General features: G+C 51.3%; 1 protein-coding gene across 5 annotated transcripts in view; it reads left to right on the top strand.

Moving 5' to 3' along the window:
• The first annotated feature begins 743 nt into the window (after positions 1 to 743).
• MFSD2A (major facilitator superfamily domain containing 2A) overlaps positions 744 to 20,244 on the top strand; it is a 24,054-nt gene continuing 4,553 nt past the window's right edge. Inside the window, exons 1-15 of one of the 5 annotated variants that reach the window (XR_002775580.1) lie at positions 744 to 1,059; positions 2,695 to 2,826; positions 4,608 to 4,732; positions 8,773 to 8,896; positions 9,033 to 9,111; positions 9,725 to 9,882; positions 10,339 to 10,429; positions 10,549 to 10,670; positions 10,854 to 10,937; positions 11,402 to 11,485; positions 11,573 to 11,685; positions 12,122 to 12,265; positions 12,355 to 12,531; positions 13,920 to 14,111; positions 17,331 to 17,583. Coding sequence is in view for 3 of the 5 variants with exons in the window: in XM_003798986.2 (XP_003799034.1) it covers positions 967 to 1,059; positions 2,695 to 2,826; positions 4,608 to 4,732; positions 8,773 to 8,896; positions 9,033 to 9,111; positions 9,725 to 9,882; positions 10,339 to 10,429; positions 10,549 to 10,670; positions 10,854 to 10,937; positions 11,402 to 11,485; positions 11,573 to 11,685; positions 12,122 to 12,265; positions 12,355 to 12,531; positions 13,920 to 13,983 (1,590 nt within the window). In the remaining 2 variants the exon portion in view is untranslated. Of the gene's footprint in view, positions 1,060 to 2,694; positions 2,827 to 4,607; positions 4,733 to 8,772; positions 8,897 to 9,032; positions 9,112 to 9,724; positions 9,883 to 10,338; positions 10,430 to 10,548; positions 10,671 to 10,853; positions 10,938 to 11,401; positions 11,486 to 11,572; positions 11,686 to 12,121; positions 12,266 to 12,354; positions 12,532 to 13,919; positions 14,383 to 17,330; positions 17,584 to 20,244 lie in introns of those variants that run through there. The other 4 variants (XR_002775579.1, XM_003798986.2, XM_023518645.1 and 1 more) reach the window with 4 other exon arrangements.

Raw genomic sequence — 20,244 nt, 5'->3', positions numbered from 1 at the left:
AGCCTATGTCTCAAAAAAAATAAAGAAATAAATAAAAGAATCAGGGCTTTGGAATTAGACAAAACCTTCCAGGCCTGGCTCTGCCACAAAACAGCTGTTTCGCTTCTCCTCATCTCCCTTTCCTTGTATGTAAAATGGGGATAATAATAGTACTACCCTCATTTGGTGGTTGTGAGGGCGGAAAAGAGATCCACGTTGAGCCTGGAGAAAGCAACCCATAAAAGGCCCCTGTTGTTATCATAGTGTATTAGGGGCTGCAGCCCGGGCAGGGCCAGCGCTGCGTTGCCTCATCTTTCTCCCCATCACATAGATGCCAATGGCGGGAGGAGGGAATGGCAGATCCTGCGGGACCGGAGAGCAGACGCTGGTAGAGAAAGTGCCAGACTACATCCTTCAGGCATGGAGAAAGAGACAAATTCTGACTCCAGATTTTAAAGGGGGCAGTGGAAGTAGGCTCCCGCGCTCCTCCCTTTCCTACTTCTGGGGGTCAAAAGTCATGGGTTGTAGATTGTTGGCCAATGCAGGGTGAACTCACTCTGTGGGACCTCGAGTACGTCACGCTAGGGCCTCAGTTTCCTAGTGCGCTTCAGGGGGTCTCGCTGGCCTTCTCCAGTCGCTAGCAGCAAGCGCAGCCGGATGCCGGTTCTGGGGCTTTGAGAACGTGGCTCAGTTTCAGAGCGCCGCCGGGCAAGGGTGGGGGCGGGAGGGCCGGCGAGCGAGGGGATTGGCTGGAGATGGCACAGTAGAGCTCAGGGATTGGCCTCTTGCGAGAGGGCAGGGCTGAACCTTTAAGAGGCGCGGAGGGGGCGTGCAGCCGAGTGCGTGTCTCGCCTGCCTACCCGGCTTACTAGTGTGCTGCGACACTAGCAGCAGCAGCAGCTACGACGGGAGCCCGGGGAGAGTGGAGGCCCACGGAGCACAGCGGCATCCCGGCGTCCTGGTCCCAGGCGGCGTGGCCCGCGGGTCATGGCCAAAGGAGAAGGCGCCGAGAGCGGCTCCGCGGCAGGGCTGCTGCCCACGGGCATCCTCCAAGCGGGTGAACGTCCAGCCCAGGCGAAGGTGAGGACCTGGAACCCCGAGTGAAGGGCAAGTGTGGGGGGCAGGCTGAGATGGGGGAGGGGGGACGTCAGGGGATAGGCTTTGTCCCGGTACAGTTAGGATAGCCGGGGGCAGGCCTGCGGGTGGGAGAGGGCCTGGGGGTGCCCCGGGGGGCAGAGGATGATGGAGGAGGTTGGTAGGCACGGGCGCCCCCTTTTGCTCACCCCTACTCCTTATCTCTGCGAAAGGGCTCCTCCGGCAGCTCCACGTGGTGCCTGGCTCTTCTGTGCTGGTTTCCGTTCTTCTGTGCTTAGCGGCTGGAGTTTGCCGTCCTGGAAGCTGGAGACACCCCAGAAATCTGGGAACCCCCTCCCTAGTTCCCCATCTCTCACCCCTACCCCCTTACTCTCGCGCCTCAACTCTGTTGTGAGGGCCGCTCAAGTTCATTCATAAGAACAAGGGCTCTGCTCTTAAAGGAGCCGCATTCCGATCTGTGTGAGTGTGGGTGTTCATAGGCAGTTTGCTTAGCTCATCTCTGCCATCGGCCCTAGCCCCAGACCTGGGGACTTACTGAAGGACTGAATGAAATCAGGGGCTGGGGGAATAGCTCTCAGGCAGTAGATATCTGATAGGGAGGTGACTGACTGCCTTTTCCTTTTAATTTTATTAACTGATCTTTGGAAGGAGTAGGGGTGAGCAATTACACTGTTACTATGTATGAGTAATCTCTACTTTGCCTGGGCAACCCCAACCTTCCTAAATGCCCCACCCAGAGAAGGCCAAGTCCTGCACCTGGAGTTCTTTCTTTCCCTCTCCAAGGTCCCCTAGGAACCAGGGGTGTGTGTGTTGGGGGGGGTGGGCAGGGAGCTAGAGGGCAGGACAGCTCCTGGGTTTGTCTGAAGCTTTGGCTGCCTACAGGGCCCAGGGACGCTCTGGGACAGATGGAAGGAACAGCTGTGCTTGCAGCTAGCTGGGCTGGGCCCCTACCACTTTCTAGAGCTCTTACCAGTAGGCAGGTGGATCCTGGCCTCTGAGCTGGGGCAGGAGCCTGGGCTGGGCTCAGGCAGCTCTTGGCAGCAAGAGGATTTTCAGGTTGTGGCAGCTGGTGCCGGGTGGGGACAGGTCCATTGCTGAAGCATGTTCCCCTTCTGTAACTTGGAAAGGAGCAGTGGCTGAGGCCTTGGCAAGAGTTCTTTAGAGATGGTGGGCTAAGCTTCCTCAGAATCTGGGGGAGGGAAGTGACTTAGGGGCAACTTCCTCAGGAGCAAGAATTCCCTTTTTCCCTCACTCAGGGCCCAGGTTGAGCCAGACAGCATGGCAGGGACCTGGAGTCCCCTTCTAGGGGTGCTTCCCTCCATGAGGGGACTCAGACACTCAGTAAAAATACTTTTTTCTTTTCTTTCTTTTTTGGCCAGGGCTGGGTTTGAACCCGCCACCTCCGGCATATGGGGCCAGTGCCCTACTCCTTTGAGCCACAGGCGCCACCCTAAAAATACTTTTGTTTTTGTGGCAAAGGAGATCTCCCTGGGTGGGACAGAGCAGGGCAGAGTTGTTCATCCTGGCAAAGTTGGCTAGAGGAGTGGTCTTGCATCTGGAACCTTCTAGAATGGAGGCCAGGACCTTGGGCCTCTTTTCATCCTTTCCTCCTCTTCCCAGAAGGAACCCAAGAAGAAACAACAGTTGACCATTTGCAACAAGCTTTGCTATGCAGTTGGAGGGGCCCCCTACCAGGTGACAGGTTGTGCCCTGGGTTTCTTCCTTCAGATCTACCTATTGGATGTGGCTCAGGTGAGTATCCTGAGCCCTCCAGGGCTCCTCCAGTATCTTGAGGTGGGAAAGACTGGGTACACCTGGGTAAGTTCATTCAGTTTCCCCATTTGTGGAATGGGACCAGAAATTCCTCCTTTGCTGCCTCTCAGAGTCAAGGTAGATGAGAAATGAGAAGATTTTGGAAAATATCCAGGAGGGGCATCTACCCGCCCCAGGAGTCTTAGCTGACAAGCAAGGTCTGGCAACTCCTCTTTGCCTGGCAAGAGCAATAGAGCCTGTAGGGGTAGGTGGTAGTGCGAGGGAAAATGAGGCTTGCTGGTGATGCTGTTCTTGGAAGAGATTGGCACACCATGTCCCTGGCTGGAATACAGTCAGCTGGCATGGCACTGGGGTCAGTGGGTGTTTCCAGGCTTGTGGACAAGGTGCCTTTAACCTTTACCTGAGATTCACAGGTTAATGGACAGAGGGGTTCTCAAGTGCTAACCGTGGACCAAGTTGGAGTGTCCCAGTACACAGGGACTTTGAGTGGGAGGGGTACTTAGGGTGAAGCAGGGCTACTTTGTGCTTTGAGATGTCTTGGCCAATAGCCTGGCATCCTGAGAATTCAGCCTATCTGCCTGGGAGAGTGGGAGGCTGAATAGCCATGGCTACCAGGGTTCCCTCACTGGCCATCTTCCCTCTGGAGCATCTGACATGGCATCTTACTTATATCCATTTACAGGTGGGGAACACTAAGCCCCAGGAAGGAAAAATGACTTTATTCAGCAGCTAGTTTTTGAGCAGCTCCCATAGGCTGGGCCCTGATGCGTTGTGAATATGAGGAACCGTGCAGGATAAAATCATGTGGTAGTGAGTGTTAGAGCTGGAGGGGTGGGGGTCTGACTAGGAAGACTTCAGTGTAGGGGAGAATACCGGCTTCCCAGAGTAGTGGCATAACAGGGCTTTGATGGATGGGGAGGAGTCCAAAGAATCTGTACTTAGAGCCTAGAGGATTTGGGGGAAGGGGAAAAGGAGAACAGCTTGAGTGCATAGTTAATAGGTCATTTTTGTTGTTTTGAGACAGCCTCTCAACTTTGTTGCCCAGGCTAGAGTGCCACAAAGTCAGCCTAGCTCACAACAACCTCAAACTCCTGGGTTCACATGATCTTCCTGCCTCAGTCTCTCAAGTAGGTGGGACCACAGGTGCCCACCACAATACCTGGCTAGTTTTTCTATTTTTAGTAGAGACAGGTTCTCACTCATGTTCACGCTGGTCTCAAACTCCTGAGCTCAAGCAATCCACCTGCCTCAGCCTCTCAGAGCGCTAGGATTACAGGTGTGAGCCACTATGCCCAGCATAGGGCACTTTTTGGAAAGTACATATAGATTCCTTTTCTTTACCCAAGATAGAGGTTGACCCTATAAGATGGAAATTATAACCCCTATTATATAGATGGAGAAACTGAGGACTACAGTTGTAACCCGGTAAATGCTTTTTCTGATGTCAGGTCCTCGGGGCTGTGAGAGGGAGGGAAAGAAAAGTTTCTGGATTCATTCTAATTGGTGGGAATGTTTTCAAGGGCAGTGGAGGGGAGGAAATAAGAGGCCAGAACTGGGAAAGCTTGTAAGAAGGCACACAGTGCTACTCTTATCGGAGAAATGCTATTATCATCATTAACAAGGTGAGTTAAGATGGTGAAGGCCCACATGGGAACAGCACAGGGTCTCAAAGGGCCTGGCTGAAGCAGGGAGAGTGTTGCAAATGAGGGTTCAGGTGAGTGGAAGAATGAGGCATTTTTTCCCCCTTCTTTCCATTTTAGGTGGACCCTTTCCCTGCCTCCATCATCCTATTTGTGGGCCGGGCCTGGGATGCCTTCACAGACCCCCTGGTGGGCTTCTGCATTAGCAAATCCTCCTGGACCCGCCTGGGCCGACTCATGCCCTGGTGAGTGGAAGAGGCTTCTTCAGGGTGGTGGAAGATGGGGCTTCCAGCGTGTCTGCCCCTTGTCCTTCCATCTGGCTTGTCACAGGCTAGGGAGTGAGGAAGAGGAATGACACAAAAGCCCAAGGGTGTTGAAACCCCATCTGAGGTCTCAGCTGCCCCAAGCAGGGCACTGGGACACCCAGCTAGTTCATTCTTTTTTTTTTTTTTTTGAGACAGAGCCTCAAGCTATCCCCCTGGGTGGGGTGCCGGGGCATCACAGCTCACAGCAACCTCCAACTCCTGGGCTCAAGCGAGTCTTCTGCCTCAGCTTCCCTAGTAGCTGGGACCATAGGTGCCCACCACAACTCCTGGCTATTTTTTGGTTGCAGCCGTCATTGTTGTTTTGGTGGGCCCGGGCTGGATTTGAACCTGCCACCTTAGATGTATGTAGCTGGTGGCTTAGCCACTTGAGCCACAGGCACCAAGCCCAGCTAGTTCATTCTAAGCCTGGCCAAAGTGCTAGTCAGGCAGCTTGCCCCAGCCCAGGCCTCATTGCTTCCCTAGGTCTACCCACTCCCCTTGGTGAAACTGGAATTCTACTACCTTTTACTGTTACGTCCCATAGAGGCACAGGTGGTACTGCAGAGTGGTTGAGAGGAACTCTGCTTCCCTACTTACAGCTGTGCAACCTTGAGCACGTCACTTAACATCTCTAGGCCTACGTTAATTCATCTGTAGGACAAGGGTCATAACTACATCTGTCTCATAGAATTGTGGTGAGGATTCAATTTTTTTTCTTTTTTTCTTTTCTTTCTTTTTTTTTTTTTTTTTGTGGTTTTGGCCAGGGACAGTCTCGAACCCACCACCTCTGCACTCCTTGAGTCACAGGTGTAGCCCAGGATTCAATTTTTTTTATATTTAAAGTAGTTAGAACAGTTCCCAGAGCATACTCAGTGATATATAATTGGGCACCTCTTCAAGATGCCTCCTGGTGAGACCCATAACCTCTGGCATCTTGGATGATGTAAACTCCCTTTTCTCTTGGTGGAACGCCTGCACTACTCAGCCTCGGGCTGTGGAGCAAGGTATTAGGGGGAGGTAGAAGTATAAATCAGACAGCAAGGGAGACACACAGGACAGGCTGTCAGGCTGGGGCTCTGGTTCCCTCCAGGACTTCCTGCTTCAGAGGGTGGGGGGGTATACCCCTTTCATCTCCAGCCCATCCAGGCACAAGTGGGCGCCTTCCTGCCCCAGGGACGTCCATACCTGGTCTCCGGCCTTCAAAGCTCTTCCCGCAGCCCCCGTCCCCCCACAGCTTCCTTTCCCACGAGGCCCCCCACCCACCCCAATCCTGCCAGCTCCTGGCTAAGGCCCAGATTGGAGCCTTTGATCCAGGCTTCAGGGCCGGGGGCAGGACAGGCTGCCTTACCTGGGCAGGCTGCTCAGGGCTCCCTGGGCACCCATGGGACTTGGCCCTGTGCCCGCTTCTCTGGCAGCCGGTGGAAGGCGGGGCTCTGCTGCCACATCTCCTCATGAGGCTTAGCCAATGGCAGGCAGCTGCTGGGCCAGCCCAATGGGGCCGGGTTACTCACAGTCACACTGGGCTTCTCAGCTGCCTGTGAGCAGAGAATGGGGTGTGTGATGAAGAGCCCTTGTTCTGAGGGAACATGGATTCGGGAAGAGTGGAAGCAGGAAAGGCCTCCCTGTGGGGAGGGACTTGAGTGCTTCTTGTTGGGCATATGTGGCAGCCAGCTTGGGGGAGCTCCTGGGGACCCTTCAGGCTGGTTTCTGATTGAGCAGGTGTCTGCATGTGTGTGCTCACCTGTCTGTGGGGCCTGTGTCTGAGAGCACACAGGATGACTCATGGGCTGAGGTGTTGTCATGTATGTGGCCTACCCATCCAGACCGCAGTTAGGACCAGAGGACCCGAGTCAGGTCTGGAGACCTGGCACTCCCTTCCTTTCAGCATAGGAAGAGGCTGAGCCTGTCAAGGTTCTCTCGGGGCAGCCCCTGCTGTAAACATACATTTAAATCCTCTCCTTCAAACCACCACAACTTTGACATTCAGATTGCTGGAGTTCCCTAGGCCATCTTGTGAGAGGCAAGCTGTCACCCAAGGAGGCCAACATGTGGCAGGCTGGGCCTGAGGTCTGACTCCCAGCCCATTGCTTTCGTTCTCCTGACTGGCCTGTACTAGTTACCACATGCTGGCTCTCCTGCTGAGCTTCCTTGATGTGATAATTGTAGCACTGAGTGTCTCTAACATTGTCTGAAATTTTAGTATCAACTTATGTAAGTCTTAAAATTACTTCAACCCTATGAAGTAGAACCAAAGTCCTTACAATGGCCTGTAAGGAGTCCCATTTCCTCTTCTACCTCATCTAATTCCATCTCCCTTGCTCACTGCAGTTCAGCCCCACCAGCCTTGCCATTCCTCAGACCTGCCTGGCTGCTGCCCAAGCTCCTTTGCACTGACTATTCCCCTTGCCTGGCCCACTCTTGCCTCAGGCATCTGTAAGACCAGCTCCCTCCTCTCACTTGAGTCTTGGCATAGATGCCACCATTTCACTAAGACCTACCCTGTCCATCCAGTTGTGAATTGCACCCCATTTGAACCCTCTGTGGTCTGCTTTCTTTTCTCCATAGCACTTAACCTCCACATTATATGACCTTTTGGTAAAGCTGGTAAAATGTATCTAACATAAAATTTATAAATCATCTTTTTTAATTCTTTCTTTTTAGAGATGGAGTCTTGCTATATTGTCCAGGCTGGATTCAAACTCCTGGGCTTAAGTGATCCTCCGGCCTCAGCCTCTCATGTAGCGGGAGTACCACACTTGGTCATTACAACCATTTTTAAGTATACAGTTCAGTGGCATTAAGTACATTCACATTGTTGTAACCACCACCATCCTCCATCCCCAGAACTTTATTCCCTTTCCAAATTTAAACTCTGTACCCATTGAACACTTAACTTCTCATTCCCTTTACCCCTCATCCCCTGGCAGCCACCAACTACTTTCTGTCTCTATGACCTTGACCACCTAGGCATCTCACACAAGTGAAATCATACAATATTTGTCTTTTGTGTCTCGTTTATTTCACTTCTCATAATGTCCTCAAGGTTCATCCATATTGTAACATGTGTCAGAACTTCATTCTTTTGTAAGGCTGAATATATAAATAACTTTTAAATTATTTTTACTTTTTCTGTTTGCCAACTGGAATGTAAGTTCCACAAGGGCGAGGATTTTTTTGTCTGTTCTGTTCACTGATATATCCTAAGTGATTAGAATAGTGTTCCTGCACGTAGTTGGCACTTAATAAAAATTTCATGAGTAAATGCTGAGTGTAAGTTATGTGGTATTACTGTTCTCACTTTACAGATGAGGAAATGAGCCTCAGAGAAGTTAAGTAATTTGCCCAAGACTAAGTTATTTATAGTTAGTTGGTAGAGCCAAAATTGGATCTGAAATATGGCTCTCAGCTGCCTTTCTAGACAGATGCCACCAAGTTAGACCATCCTGAGGCCTTACCCCTGTGGGGTGTGGGACTTACACATGGGCCCCCATCCCAGGTTCCTCACTAGGCCCCGTCCCCCATGTGGCCCCTCCCCCACTTCCCTCTGTGTGTGTGTGTGTGTGTGAGAGAGAGAGAGAGAGAGAGAGAGAATAGTTGATGAGCATGCATTTGTGGGAACACATGGGTGTTAGGGTTGCTGCTTCACCCCTTGCTCCACCCCTGAGGTCTTAGCCTCTATTCACAGCGCCCCCAGCTCACGGGAAGCTGTGTCTCTGGAGCTCTCATTCCGGGCAAGACACGGATAAGATTCAGAGTCTGACCTCATCACACACCCTGCTCAGGATTTTGGTTCAGAGGCCCAGTCTCAGTCTGCCTTTCCACACTTGGCCATCAGCCTCTTCCCAGATGCCCTGGGGTGGGTGCATTCAGGGGGAGGGGTTTCCTTCCCAGCATGTACCCTGTGGAACAGAGCAGTCCCACTGGGCCTGGTTCCTGGGGTCCTGGCATCCAGCCTCTACTCAGACCCTCCCCTTCCTCAGGATCATCTTCTCCACGCCCCTGGCCATCATCGCCTACTTCCTCATTTGGTTCGTGCCTGACTTCCCGCAGGTCCAGCCCCTTTGGTACCTGCTTTTCTATTGCCTCTTTGAGACGCTGGTCACGGTGAGTGTGGGCACCTCCCCTGGATATCTCTGGGGACAGGGATGAGGGCAGTCCCCGGAGACTCCAGGGTTGCTGCCCAAAGCCATATCTGTCTGTCCATCCATCTGACTGGCCAAGGGCCTCTCTTCTGTGCCAGTGTTTCCACGTTCCCTACTCGGCCCTCACCATGTTCATCAGCACAGAGCAGAGTGAGCGGGATTCTGCCACAGCCTACCGTAAGTCTCTTCCAGCCCACCTGCCCCCACCCACCAGGGACCCTCCTGCCACACACTTCTTCCCTTATAGGCCTAGCTCCCTGATCTGCTCTTGGGCATGGGTGTGAAGCCATTCTAAAAATAAATTGTTTTGGTGCTGTAGCTCAGTGAGTAGGGCACCAGCCCTATACACTGAGGCTGGTGGGTTCGAGTCAGGTCTGGACTTGCTAAACAAAAATGACAACTGCAACCAAAAAATAGCTGGGCATTGTGGTAGGCACCTGTAATCTTAGCAACTCGGGAGGCTGAGGCAAGAGAATCGCTTAAGCCCAACAGTTTGAGGTTGCTGTGAGCTGTAATAACATGGTACTCTAACAAGGGTAACATAATGAGACTTTGTCTCAAAAAAAAAAAAAAAAAATTACTACCCTTATTGCTCAGGTGAGACCCACAGTGGTGCAGGGACTTACCAGAAGCCACACTGAGCAAGGCCATGTGCTCAGGCTACGGTGCTAGCTGCTGCCCCCACCTATACCCACCCCACCTGGAGCTAGAGCTGGGTTCCCACCCATCCTTCCTCCCTGGGCCCACAAGCCATGAGGCTCCTCCAAAAGTCCTCCTTTCCACTGCCCAGGGATGACCGTGGAGGTGCTGGGCACAGTGCTGGGCACAGCGATCCAGGGGCAAATCGTGGGCCAAGCAGATACGCCTTGTCTCCAGGGCCCCAACAGCTCTGCAGTGGCCTTGGGAAGTGCCAATCACACACACAGCACCACCTCACTCAAAGACACGGTGAGGCCCCCGACAGGGCAGGGATTTGGGGAGATGAGGAACAATGAGGTGGTTTCTAGTCATCTTAAAAACAGCAATAACAACTGATGTTTATTAAATGTTGGGCATTTGAAGAACCTACCTGTTAATAGGCCCGATACACCTACTTTGCAGATAAGGAATCTGAAGCTTAGCGAGGCTGAATTTGTCCAGGGTCATAGTGGTAGTGAATTGCAGAGATTTGGGAAGATTTGAACTATGGGCTCTGACTCTACACCCTGGGCTCTTAACATTTTGTCAACCTGAACCATACCCAGTCTTGGGAAGCAAAACCAGGCCCAGCATGTTACTCTCATCCCAGAGATGGAGATAGTAGGCCCCCAGAGGAGAAGGTACGGGCCCAAGATCATTGAGGGGGCTGCTGGGAAGAGACCAGACTGATTGTTTCTTTGTATGTTGTCTTCATCTCCCTTATAGCAAAATGCGTACTTGCTGGCAGCAGGAGTCATTGCCTCTATCTACGTCATCTGTGCTGTCATCCTGGTCCTGGGCGTGCGGGAGCAAAGAGGTGAGGGGGGCCTTGGGAAGGGGTGCAGGCCCTCGCATGGATAGCTGTGTCTTTCTGGCCCTCAGGCATTGGTAGGGCCTTCTGCTCCCCCTCACTATACTGTCCTCTCCGGCCCCCAGAACCCTATGAGACGCAGCAGGCTGAGCAGATGTCCTTCTTCAGGGGCCTCCGCCTTGTCATGAGCCACGGCCCATACATCAAGCTTATTGCTGGCTTCCTCTTCACCTCCTTGGCCTTCATGGTGAGTGGGGGCTTGGCTGCTCAGCCTGAGGGAGGGGTAGGCAGAGGACTCAGGATGTGATGAAGTCTGAGTGGGTGGAATGGAGGTGGGGTGAGCAGAGGTCTCTGGAGCATGGGGAATGTTTTGGGGTGGCTCAGCCCCAACCTTAATCTCCTTTGCATTTCCTGCCGTGTCCCCCTCCAGCTGGTGGAAGGGAACTTCGCCTTGTTTTGCACCTACACCTTGGGCTTCCGCAATGAATTCCAGAATCTACTCCTGGCCATCATGGTGTGTGTGAGCGGAGTGCAAGGGTGGGTGGGCAGCATAGGCTGAAATGGAGGTGGGATGGTTCTTTGGATATTAGAGGATGTTTTCTAGACTCATTCAAGGTCATGAAGGGATGAGGGAGGCTTCTCAGAATATTTACTTGGACCTCGCATAGGTAGGACTATGAGAGAAAGTTTGGGGTTGGATGTTAAAGTAGAGAGCACAGCAAAAGCAAGGGTATAAATGCCAAGAAACTCGTGGAACTTTGTGCTCAGAGGTGTTAGAAGGCAGTAGACGCCATCCATTAGGACCACCTTCTAGCTCCCCTGGGAAGCTATCAAAGGTGACTGTCAACTTCCTTGCTGTCCAGATGATACCATCTAATGCTCTTAGGGGGGACTGGGAGTACCTTCAGGGTCTTGGGAAGGGCAGGAAGGGTTCTGTGGCTCTAGCTCAGGCCCCTCATGCCCATTGTCCACCCACAGCTCTCGGCCACGTTCACTATTCCCATCTGGCAGTGGTTCCTAACCCGGTTTGGCAAGAAGACGGCTGTATACATTGGGATCTCAGTGAGTGGGGCTGAAAGGGTAGGCCTAGATTGAGCTGGGGGTTACTGGTTACGAGCTGACTCATCTTCCTTCTCTCCCCTCCCCTAGTCAGCAGTGCCATTTCTCATCTTGGTGGCCCTCATGGAGCGTAACCTAATCATCACATACGTGGTAGCTGTGGCAGCTGGCATCAGCGTGGCAGCTGCTTTCTTATTACCCTGGTAGGTATATACAGGCCCATCTGGGTATATTCCCCAGTCCCTTACTTCACGGAAGCTTCCTGGGAAGAGTTCTATGGGGGCTCCTGCTCCTACAGGCCATTCTGTGGGTCCAGGTTGGAGAGGGGCCAATTCTGCTGTATACAATTGCACAGGTTGCAAACGACGTCACCTCCTAGCTGGGGTGGGAAATGAGGGCTAAATATGGCCTGTGCTCCGTTTGCCAGCTGAGTACCCAGAGTAGGGTACTTCGTCTTGGAGGGGGTCTCCTTTTCTTAGTCACGTGAACGTGTCCTCCCCTTCCTGAGCTGTGCGCCTGTGGTTCCACAAGCACCCAGAGTGCCGCCTCTTCTCATTGACATGGAGGCACCATATGAGTTAGTGTGGGTCTGGGGTTGCTAGGTGGGTGTGTCCTCATGGCTGCCACCACTCTGCACAGGTCCATGCTGCCTGACGTCATTGATGACTTCCACCTGAAGCAGCCCCACTCCCATGGAACTGAGCCCATCTTCTTTTCCTTCTATGTCTTCTTCACCAAGTTCGCCTCTGGAATCTCACTGGGCATCTCCACCCTCAGTCTCGAGTGAGTGGGATGGGGGCCCAGGGGAGGACTGGCAGAGCCAGGCCCCAGGCGCCCCTCCTCACCGCTGCCCTGCCCCCTGGGTCCCATAGCTTTGCTGGGTACCGGACCCGCAGCTGCTCCCAGCCAGCACGCGTCAGGTTTACACTGAAGATGCTGGTGACCATGGCGCCCATAGTCCTCATCCTGCTGGGCCTGCTGCTCTTCAAGCTGTACCCTATTGATGAGGAGAAGCGACGGCAGAACAAGAAGGCCCTGCAGGCTCTGAGGTGAGAGTGGGGAGGGGACAGACCGAGGGCAGACTTACTTCCCATATGTCTTCTCTCAACAGCTCCAACACAGCCATGTGCCAGGCACTGTGCTAAGTGGTTTTACATTTACTCTTTCTTTCTTTGTTTGAGACAGAGTCTCACTTAGTTGCCCTGGGTACAGTGCCATGGCATCATCTTCACTCATAGCAACCTCAAACTCTTGGGTTCAAGTCATCCTTTTGCCTCAGCTTCCTGAGTAGCTGGGATTACAGATGCATACCACCACGCCTGGCTGATTTTTCTATTTTTAGTAGAGATGGTGTCTTGCTCTTGCTCAGGCTGGTCTTGAACTCCTGAGCTCAAGCAATCCACCTGCCTTGGCCTCCCAGAGTGCTTGGATTATAGGTGTCAGCCACCATGCCTGGCCTATATTTATTCTTTCAACAGATAATTATGGGATGCCTACTTCATGTTAGGCATTGATCTAGCAAACTAAACAAAACTCTTTGTCCAGTTCAGTGCCTGTAGCTCAAGTGGCTAAGGCACCAGCCACATACACTGTACAGTTAGTGGGTTCAAATCCAACCCGGGCCTGCCAAACAACAATGACAACTATAATCAAAAAATAGCTGGATGTTGTGGCAGGTGCCTGTAGTCCCAGCTATTGGGGAGGCTGAGGCAAGAGAATAGCTTACGTCTAAGAGTTTGAGGTTGCTGTGAGCTGTTATGCCATGGCACTCTACCCAGGGCAACAGCTTTGAGGCTGTATTTCAAAAAAAAACAAAAAAACAAGGGCAGTGCCTGTGGCTCAAAGGAGTAAGGCACCGGCCCCATATGCCGGAGTTGACGGGTTCAAACCCAGCCCCGGCCAAAAAACCCCAAAAAACCCCTCTGTCCTAGAAGAGCTCTTAGTTTTAGGGAGTGTGCATTCGTGGTCTTCTGTAGTCTTCTAGGTGTCAAATTCCTGGATTCCTACTCTATGGATGAAAAAACTGAGGTTTAGCCAGGAAAGTGACTATTGGCCCAGCTGATAGGGGTGGAGTTGGGGCTGAGGCCTGTACTCTTCACTGCCTTCCTGGCACTTGGGCCCTCAGGTGTGGCCTGGGCCCTACCTTTCAGGAGGCCAGAGGGTGGGGTAGAGTTAGTCCTGCCATCCCATTAGCCAGCCCAAGCCAGAATATAGTTCTAGAGTTTGCAGTGTCCTATAAGCAGCAAGAACAATAAACAGACCAACCAGCAATTTCTGGGCTGAAAAGGGAAAATGAACAAACTCTGCATCCTGCGGTTTACAGTAGTCCCACAGCTGGCTAAGACTGTGGGGCCAAGATCCTGTGAGGAAGGAGGGCAGGTGGGGCAGGGGAGGTGTAACGGCACTTGCTCCAACCCTTCTCTTCTGGCCCTGGCAGGGATGAAGCCAGCAGCTCGGGCTGCTCTGACACAGACTCCACAGAGCTGGCCAGCATCCTCTAGGGCTTGCTGTGTTGCTGAAGCCACCATGCAGAGGTCCTATGTCACCAGACCATGAGAGGGATCAGGACCTGTTTTCCCGCTTGCTGAGCAGCTGGTCTGCAGGTGCCAGGAAGGGAACCAAAGACAGAGTAAGCGGGCCTGGGCCATCTGCTGTGCTCACTGTGGGACCGCCACTGGAAGGCTTCCTGCCTCCCCTCTTCCTGCCTGTAGGGCCAAGCCCTGGGGCTGTGACTGTGAATATGCCAAGGAGGCCTAGCCCAGAACACTAATGTAGAAACGTTTTATACAGAGCCTAATTAATAACTTAATGACTTTGTACATAGCGATGTGTGTGGATGTATATGTCTGTGAGCTATTAATGTTATTAATTTTCATAAAAGCGAGAAAACAAGAGCTTGTCTATGTTCTCAGCCACTCACTGAGCCTTTCTGTGCCAAAATTTTGATAGCAAGAGGTCACATGGAGCCCCAGGTGCCACTGGGCAGGGAGAAAGCAAGCGTCTGGAGGTGTGATAATAAGCCTCACCTGATGTTTATGAGACGCCTACTCTGTACCAGGCATGGTGTGGAGGCTTTGCTGGTTCCCTCATTTAACCCTGAGGTTAAACCATCTTGCTGAGTCAGGACTGTTCATTTGAAAGATAAGAAAACCAAGCTCCAGTATAGAGAAGGACTTGGTGAAGTCACTCAGCCAACAGTGACCTAACTGGAATTCCCTCCCAGCTCTAAGAGACTCTAGTACTTTAAACCCACTGTCCACTCACCTGTGTCTGAGAGTGACCGGTGAACTGGCAGACACACAACGGCCATGCCCAGGCCTGTGCTCTGTGCTTCCTGCCCAGTGCCTGCCTGAGCTTGTGATCTGGGCCCTATAATGTTTGTCCCTGAAGACTTGCGATTCTTTCTCCTAACCCTGTCGGAAGGGAGGATGTACCTGGCTAGATGTGTTTGTGCCATATGAGGGAGGATCTCACCACTGGTGTGCGGGTAGATAAAAAAACAACCACCAAGCCAGGCACAGTGGCTCACGCCTATAAGCCTAGGCACTTTGGGAGGCCACAGCAGTGGATCGCCTGAGCTTGCAAGTTCTAGACCTGCCTGAGCAAGAGCCAGACATCATCTCTGAAAACTAGCCGAGCATTGTGGTGGGTGCTTGTAGTTGTAGCTACATGGGAGGCTGAGTGAGCCAAGAGGATCACTTGAGCCCAAGAATTTGAGGTTGTTGTGAACGCTGATGCCATGGCACTCTACCCAGTGTGACAAAGTGAGACTCTGTCTCCAAAAAAAAAAATCTAAAAACAACCACTGAAAAACACCTGTGGTAGGAAGCAGGGTGGTAGGGAAGCCCTAGATCGTACATGCTGAGTTCCATGATGTAACTAAACTCCTGCCATAGCCAATTTCAAGTTACCAAGGGTTGTTCTAACTTGAAAAATTCCTGAAAAGTTAATATCTCTCGCAGGCTCGCAAGTGCTTGCCCCAGCACACCACTGGGTCTCACATTTTGGGCTAAGCTCCAAAAATCATAGGAAAGCAAATCCTCCTTATTTCATAGATGGATAAATGAGGCCCAGAGAAGAGGAGTGATTACTCAGGTTTGGATTTTTATTGTAGTTTTGGGCTCCATTTTCTGAGGGAAGGGATCTCCATTTTTGCTGAAGTTCTATCAAGTTACTTTTATAAATTTCATGAGGTGTTACTCACAAGTGCTGTTATGCGTGCTTAATAAATATTGATTCACTTAGTCTTTAGAACTTCCCTGTGAGGAAGGTACTATTTTTAATATTATCCCCATGTTACAGATAAGGAAACTGAGGCACTAAGTAATCCGCCCAAGATCATCAGACAGTACTTAAGTACAGGAGCCGATATTTGGATCCAGGCTGTCTGGATACAGTGCCTATGCTCTTCATCACCACTTAAAGCTGTTACGAGAACCCACAGCTTTGCTGCCACCAAGCCAGTGCCCCTGCCTTTGTAGCTGTCATCTCATGTCAGAAGCAGCCTGGGCAAGGCAGAAGCCTGGAGTGTGGTCAGGCCTCTGTACCTACAGTGCTAAAGGACTCTGGGATCATGTTTTATAAAACTGTGGTCCCCAAGTGGGGTGCTGGCCCCATATACCGGAGGTGTCAGGTTCAAACCCAGCCCCAGCCAAAAACTGCAAAAACAAACCCCACTGTGGTCCCCAACCCCCAGTCTTTGGCAAGTTGAGCATCACCACCTGAGTTCCACCTCCTGTCCTGTCCCATCCCTTCCCCTCCCCCAGGCCCTGGTCCCTAGAAAAATTATCTTCATCCCTGGTGCCAAAAATGCGCTAGTCCATGGCTTGTTAGGAACCACCGCACAGCAGGAAGTGAGAAGAGGGCAAGTGAGTAAAGCTACCACTGCTTCCCATCGCTGGCATCACTGCCTGAGCTCTGCTTCCTGTCTGGTCCCCTGCTCCCCCTACTGGTCCATGGGAAAACTGTCTTCCATGAAACTGGTCCCTGGTGCCAAAAAGGTTGGGGACTGCTGGTATACAGGCCCACCACAACTGCCCTTTCTTCCACTCTAATCAATAATCACCAAGTCCAGTCTTTTTTTTTTTTTTTTTTTTTTTTGAGATAGAGCCTCAAGCTGTCCCCCTGGGTAGAGTGCTATGGCATCACAGCTCATAGCAACCTCCAGCTCCTGGGCTCAAGCGAGTCTCCTGTCTCTGCCTCTCAAGTAGCTGGGACTACAGGTACCTGCCACAATGCCTGGCTATTTTTTGGTTGCAGCCATCATTGTTTGGCGGTTCCAGGCTGGATTTGAAACCGCCAGCTGAGGTGTATGTGGCTGGTGCCCTAGCCACTTAAGCCACAGGCACCAAGCCACCAAGTCCAGTCTTAAAAAAAAAAAATTAAGTTTTCTGAACTGGTCAAGCTTACTTCTTTCCCAACTCTATAATTGTTTTTTCTTTCTTTCTTTTTCTTTTTTTAGACAGAGTTTCACTATGTCACCCTCGGTAGAGTGCTGTGGAGTCATAGTTCACAGTAACTCAAACTCTTGGGCTCAAGGGATTCTCTTGCCTCAGCTTCCCGAGTAGCTGGGACTACAATGCCCGCCACAATGCCTGGCTATTTCTAGAGGTCTTGCTCTGGCTTAGGTTGATCTTGAACTTGTGAACTCAGACAATCTACCCACCTCGGCCTCCCAGAGTGCTAGGATTACAGGCGTGAGCCATACAGCTAGCCCTCCAACTCTATAATCTTTTCTCACATTCCTTCTGTAAACTATCTGAAATAGCCAAGTAGGAACCCTTCTGTGAGTCCTGTTGTTTTCAGTACGAAGTCGGAGACCCCTATTGACCCCATCCTGTTCTTGTAGGCCTCCTGCTGGCCCTGGCATACATCACTGCTTCAACTCCACTGGCTGATACTTGCCCAATATGCTGTGGCTCCAGCAATCCTCTCTGAAGCAGCATTCTGCCCTTCTGCTTCCTGGGGTGGCTTTGAGAACCTATCCTCTACATCCTGATCTCCAAACCAATCCCAGGGCCAGACCTGGTGGTGGGCAGGGCACGTGGACCTGAATGGATCTGAACTTGAGCTGTGACTACACAGGACTTTAGCTGGGGACCAGACCTAACTTCCACTGATCCATTGGGAGGCTTCTCCCCAGTCCTCAGTTTCCCCAAAATGTTCTATGAGGATTTAAAATTGAAAACCCTTGTCCAGGTGTGGTGGTTCATGGCCTGTAATCCTAACACTCCAGGAGGCCCAGGCAGGAGGTTCACTTGAAGCCAGGAGTTCAAGACTAGCCTGGGTAAGAGCAAGATCCAGTCTCTAGAAAAACAGAAAAATTACCCAGGCATGGTGGCATGCACCTGTAGTCTCAGCTACTTGGGAGGCTGAGGCAAGAGGATCACTTGAGCCCTGTAGTGAGATATGATGATACCACTACACTCTAGCCGAGGCACCACAGCAAGACCCTGTATCAAATAAAACAAAACAAAACAAACTACCCACCTCAAAAAATTACAAAAAAATAAAAACCCAACCCCCTTATCTTCTCTAGTTTCATATCACAGGAAATTTTTCTCCTTTTCCAAGACTCCCACTGAGTTTTTGGGTTTTGATTGGGAGTGGGACAGGTGGGGAGGGAGGGAAAGCAGTATCGTTTGGCTCATTGGCTATTCAAGATCCCTCTGGGCAGCTTATACCTCCTCGTCCTTTGGGAAAAGTGCCATCTTTATTTTCTCCATGCTTGAATCCAGCGTTGCTATGACAAACCTGGTCTTTCTTTTCACTGGGTCGTTATGCTCCCCTCGATTCTGCCAACCTCACCCCCACCATCAGCTCTTCTAAGGACCAGGTGCAAGTTTTGGCGCCACCTGCTGGAATAAAGAGGCAACACTTCAATATTGTGAAGAGAGAATTCTGTTCTGTTACCTGGAATAGATTCTCCTGATCTGTACAGATATTTACAATGAGTCTACTGTATGCCATGCACCAGCCAGGCACTGAGGGTAGAATGGTGAACAAAATAGAGCTTGCATTCTTGGTAAGAACCAATGACAAGGCTCGGTGCCTGTGGCTTAAGCAGCTAAGGCGCCAGCCACATACACCTAAGGTGGTGGGTTCAAATCCCCAGCCCGGGCCCGCCAAACAACAATGATGGCTGCAACCAAAAAATGGCCGGGCATTGTGGCGGGTGCCTGTGGTCCCAGCTACTTGGGAGGTGGAGGCAGGAGACTCGCTTGAGCCCAGGAGTTGGAGGTTACTGTGACCTGTGATGTCACAGCACTTTACCCGGGGGGACAGCTTGAGGCTCTGTCTCAAAAAAAAAAAAAAAAAGAACCAATGACATGAATAATGAGCACCATGAGAGAAATATGCAGGGTGATGTGGCAGAGGGAACTAGTACAGAGGCTACTTTAAGTCAGGTGCTCAGGAAAGAATGTTCTGAGAAAGTGAAATTTGACTTGAATCATGAAGAAACGGAATCACCCAGAAGTTTGGAGAGCTTGTGGGGGAAAGTATTGTGGGTGGAGGAGACAGTTGGCACAGACTCTGAGGCACCAAAGACCTTAGGCTATTTGAGGGACAGGAAGGAAACCAGTGTGGCCAGAGTGTGGAGAACAAGCTGGAGCTGGGAGGTGCACCAACCCAGATCATCTAGTGCCTTGTAGCCCACAGTGAGAATTGGAATTTTGAGAGCCACTAAAAAGCCATTGAAGACATTTCAGCAGAAATTTTATTTACATTTTTTTTTAAATGTCCTGAGTGCTGTGTGGAGAACTGATTACAGAGGGGTAGAAGTTGAGTGGAACAGGCTCCTATACAATCCAGCGGGGATTGCTGGTAGCTCAGGCTGGGCCCTCAAGAACTTCCCATCTACAAAGTACAGGCTAAATAATCCTGCCTCCTTCAAATTCATGAGGCATGGGCAGAAGCTGCTTATTCATTATGATTCCAGGAGAAGGGATATTAGTCAACAAATATTGAATGAGCATTTCCCATGTGCCAGGCCCTTCTGAATGTGGGGTAGACAGTAGAATCCTGTCTGTGTGGACTTTTTACTGCCTGGACAAGTTGATATTAATGGAATGAACATGGATGGCATGAATGTCACAAGGAAGATGAAGGAGCTGTGAAAGTGTGAGGGGAGAGATAGTTGAGAGCTCCTGGCTGAGGCTTGAAGAAAAAGTAGGAGTTAGCCAGGCAAAGAGAAGAGGAGAGCAGGAGAGTCTTTCAGCGAGAAGGAACAGAATGTGCTAAAGTTCAGAGGCCAGGGAGATCATGGTGAGGTCACAGAATGGAAAGAAGGCCCAAGTGGCTGGGCACAGTGGCTCACACCTGTAGTTCCAGCACTCTGGGAGGCCAAGGTGGGTGGATTGCTTGACTTCACGAGTTTGAGACCAGCCTGAGCAAAAGTGATAACCCGTCTCTACTAAAGATAGAAAAACTGAGGCTTGAGTCCGAGTTGGAGGTTGCTGTGAGCTATAACGCCATGGTACTCTACCCATGGTGACAGCTTGAGACTCTATCTCAAAAAATAAATAAATAAATAAAATAAAAACAAAAGAAGATCCAAGTGGCTGAAGCACAAAGATTGAAGGGAGGAGATGCAAGTTGAGGCTGAGGATGAAGGTGGAGGTAGATGGTGCACAGGTGGCTTTGAGGCCCTGTTAAGAATTTTGGTCCTGGCTCGGCGCCTATAGCTCAACCGGCTAAGGCGCCAGCCACATACACCTAAGGTGGCGGGTTCGAATCCCCAGCCCGGACCCGCCAAACAACAA

The sequence above is a fragment of the Otolemur garnettii genome, unplaced genomic scaffold (genome assembly GCF_000181295.1).
Source record: "Otolemur garnettii isolate 467f Iridium unplaced genomic scaffold, OtoGar3 scaffold00144, whole genome shotgun sequence".
Classification (NCBI taxonomy): domain Eukaryota; kingdom Metazoa; phylum Chordata; class Mammalia; order Primates; family Galagidae; genus Otolemur; species Otolemur garnettii.
Note: the sequence above shows the minus strand (reverse complement) of the source record. Positions and strands in the feature narration are given on the sequence as shown.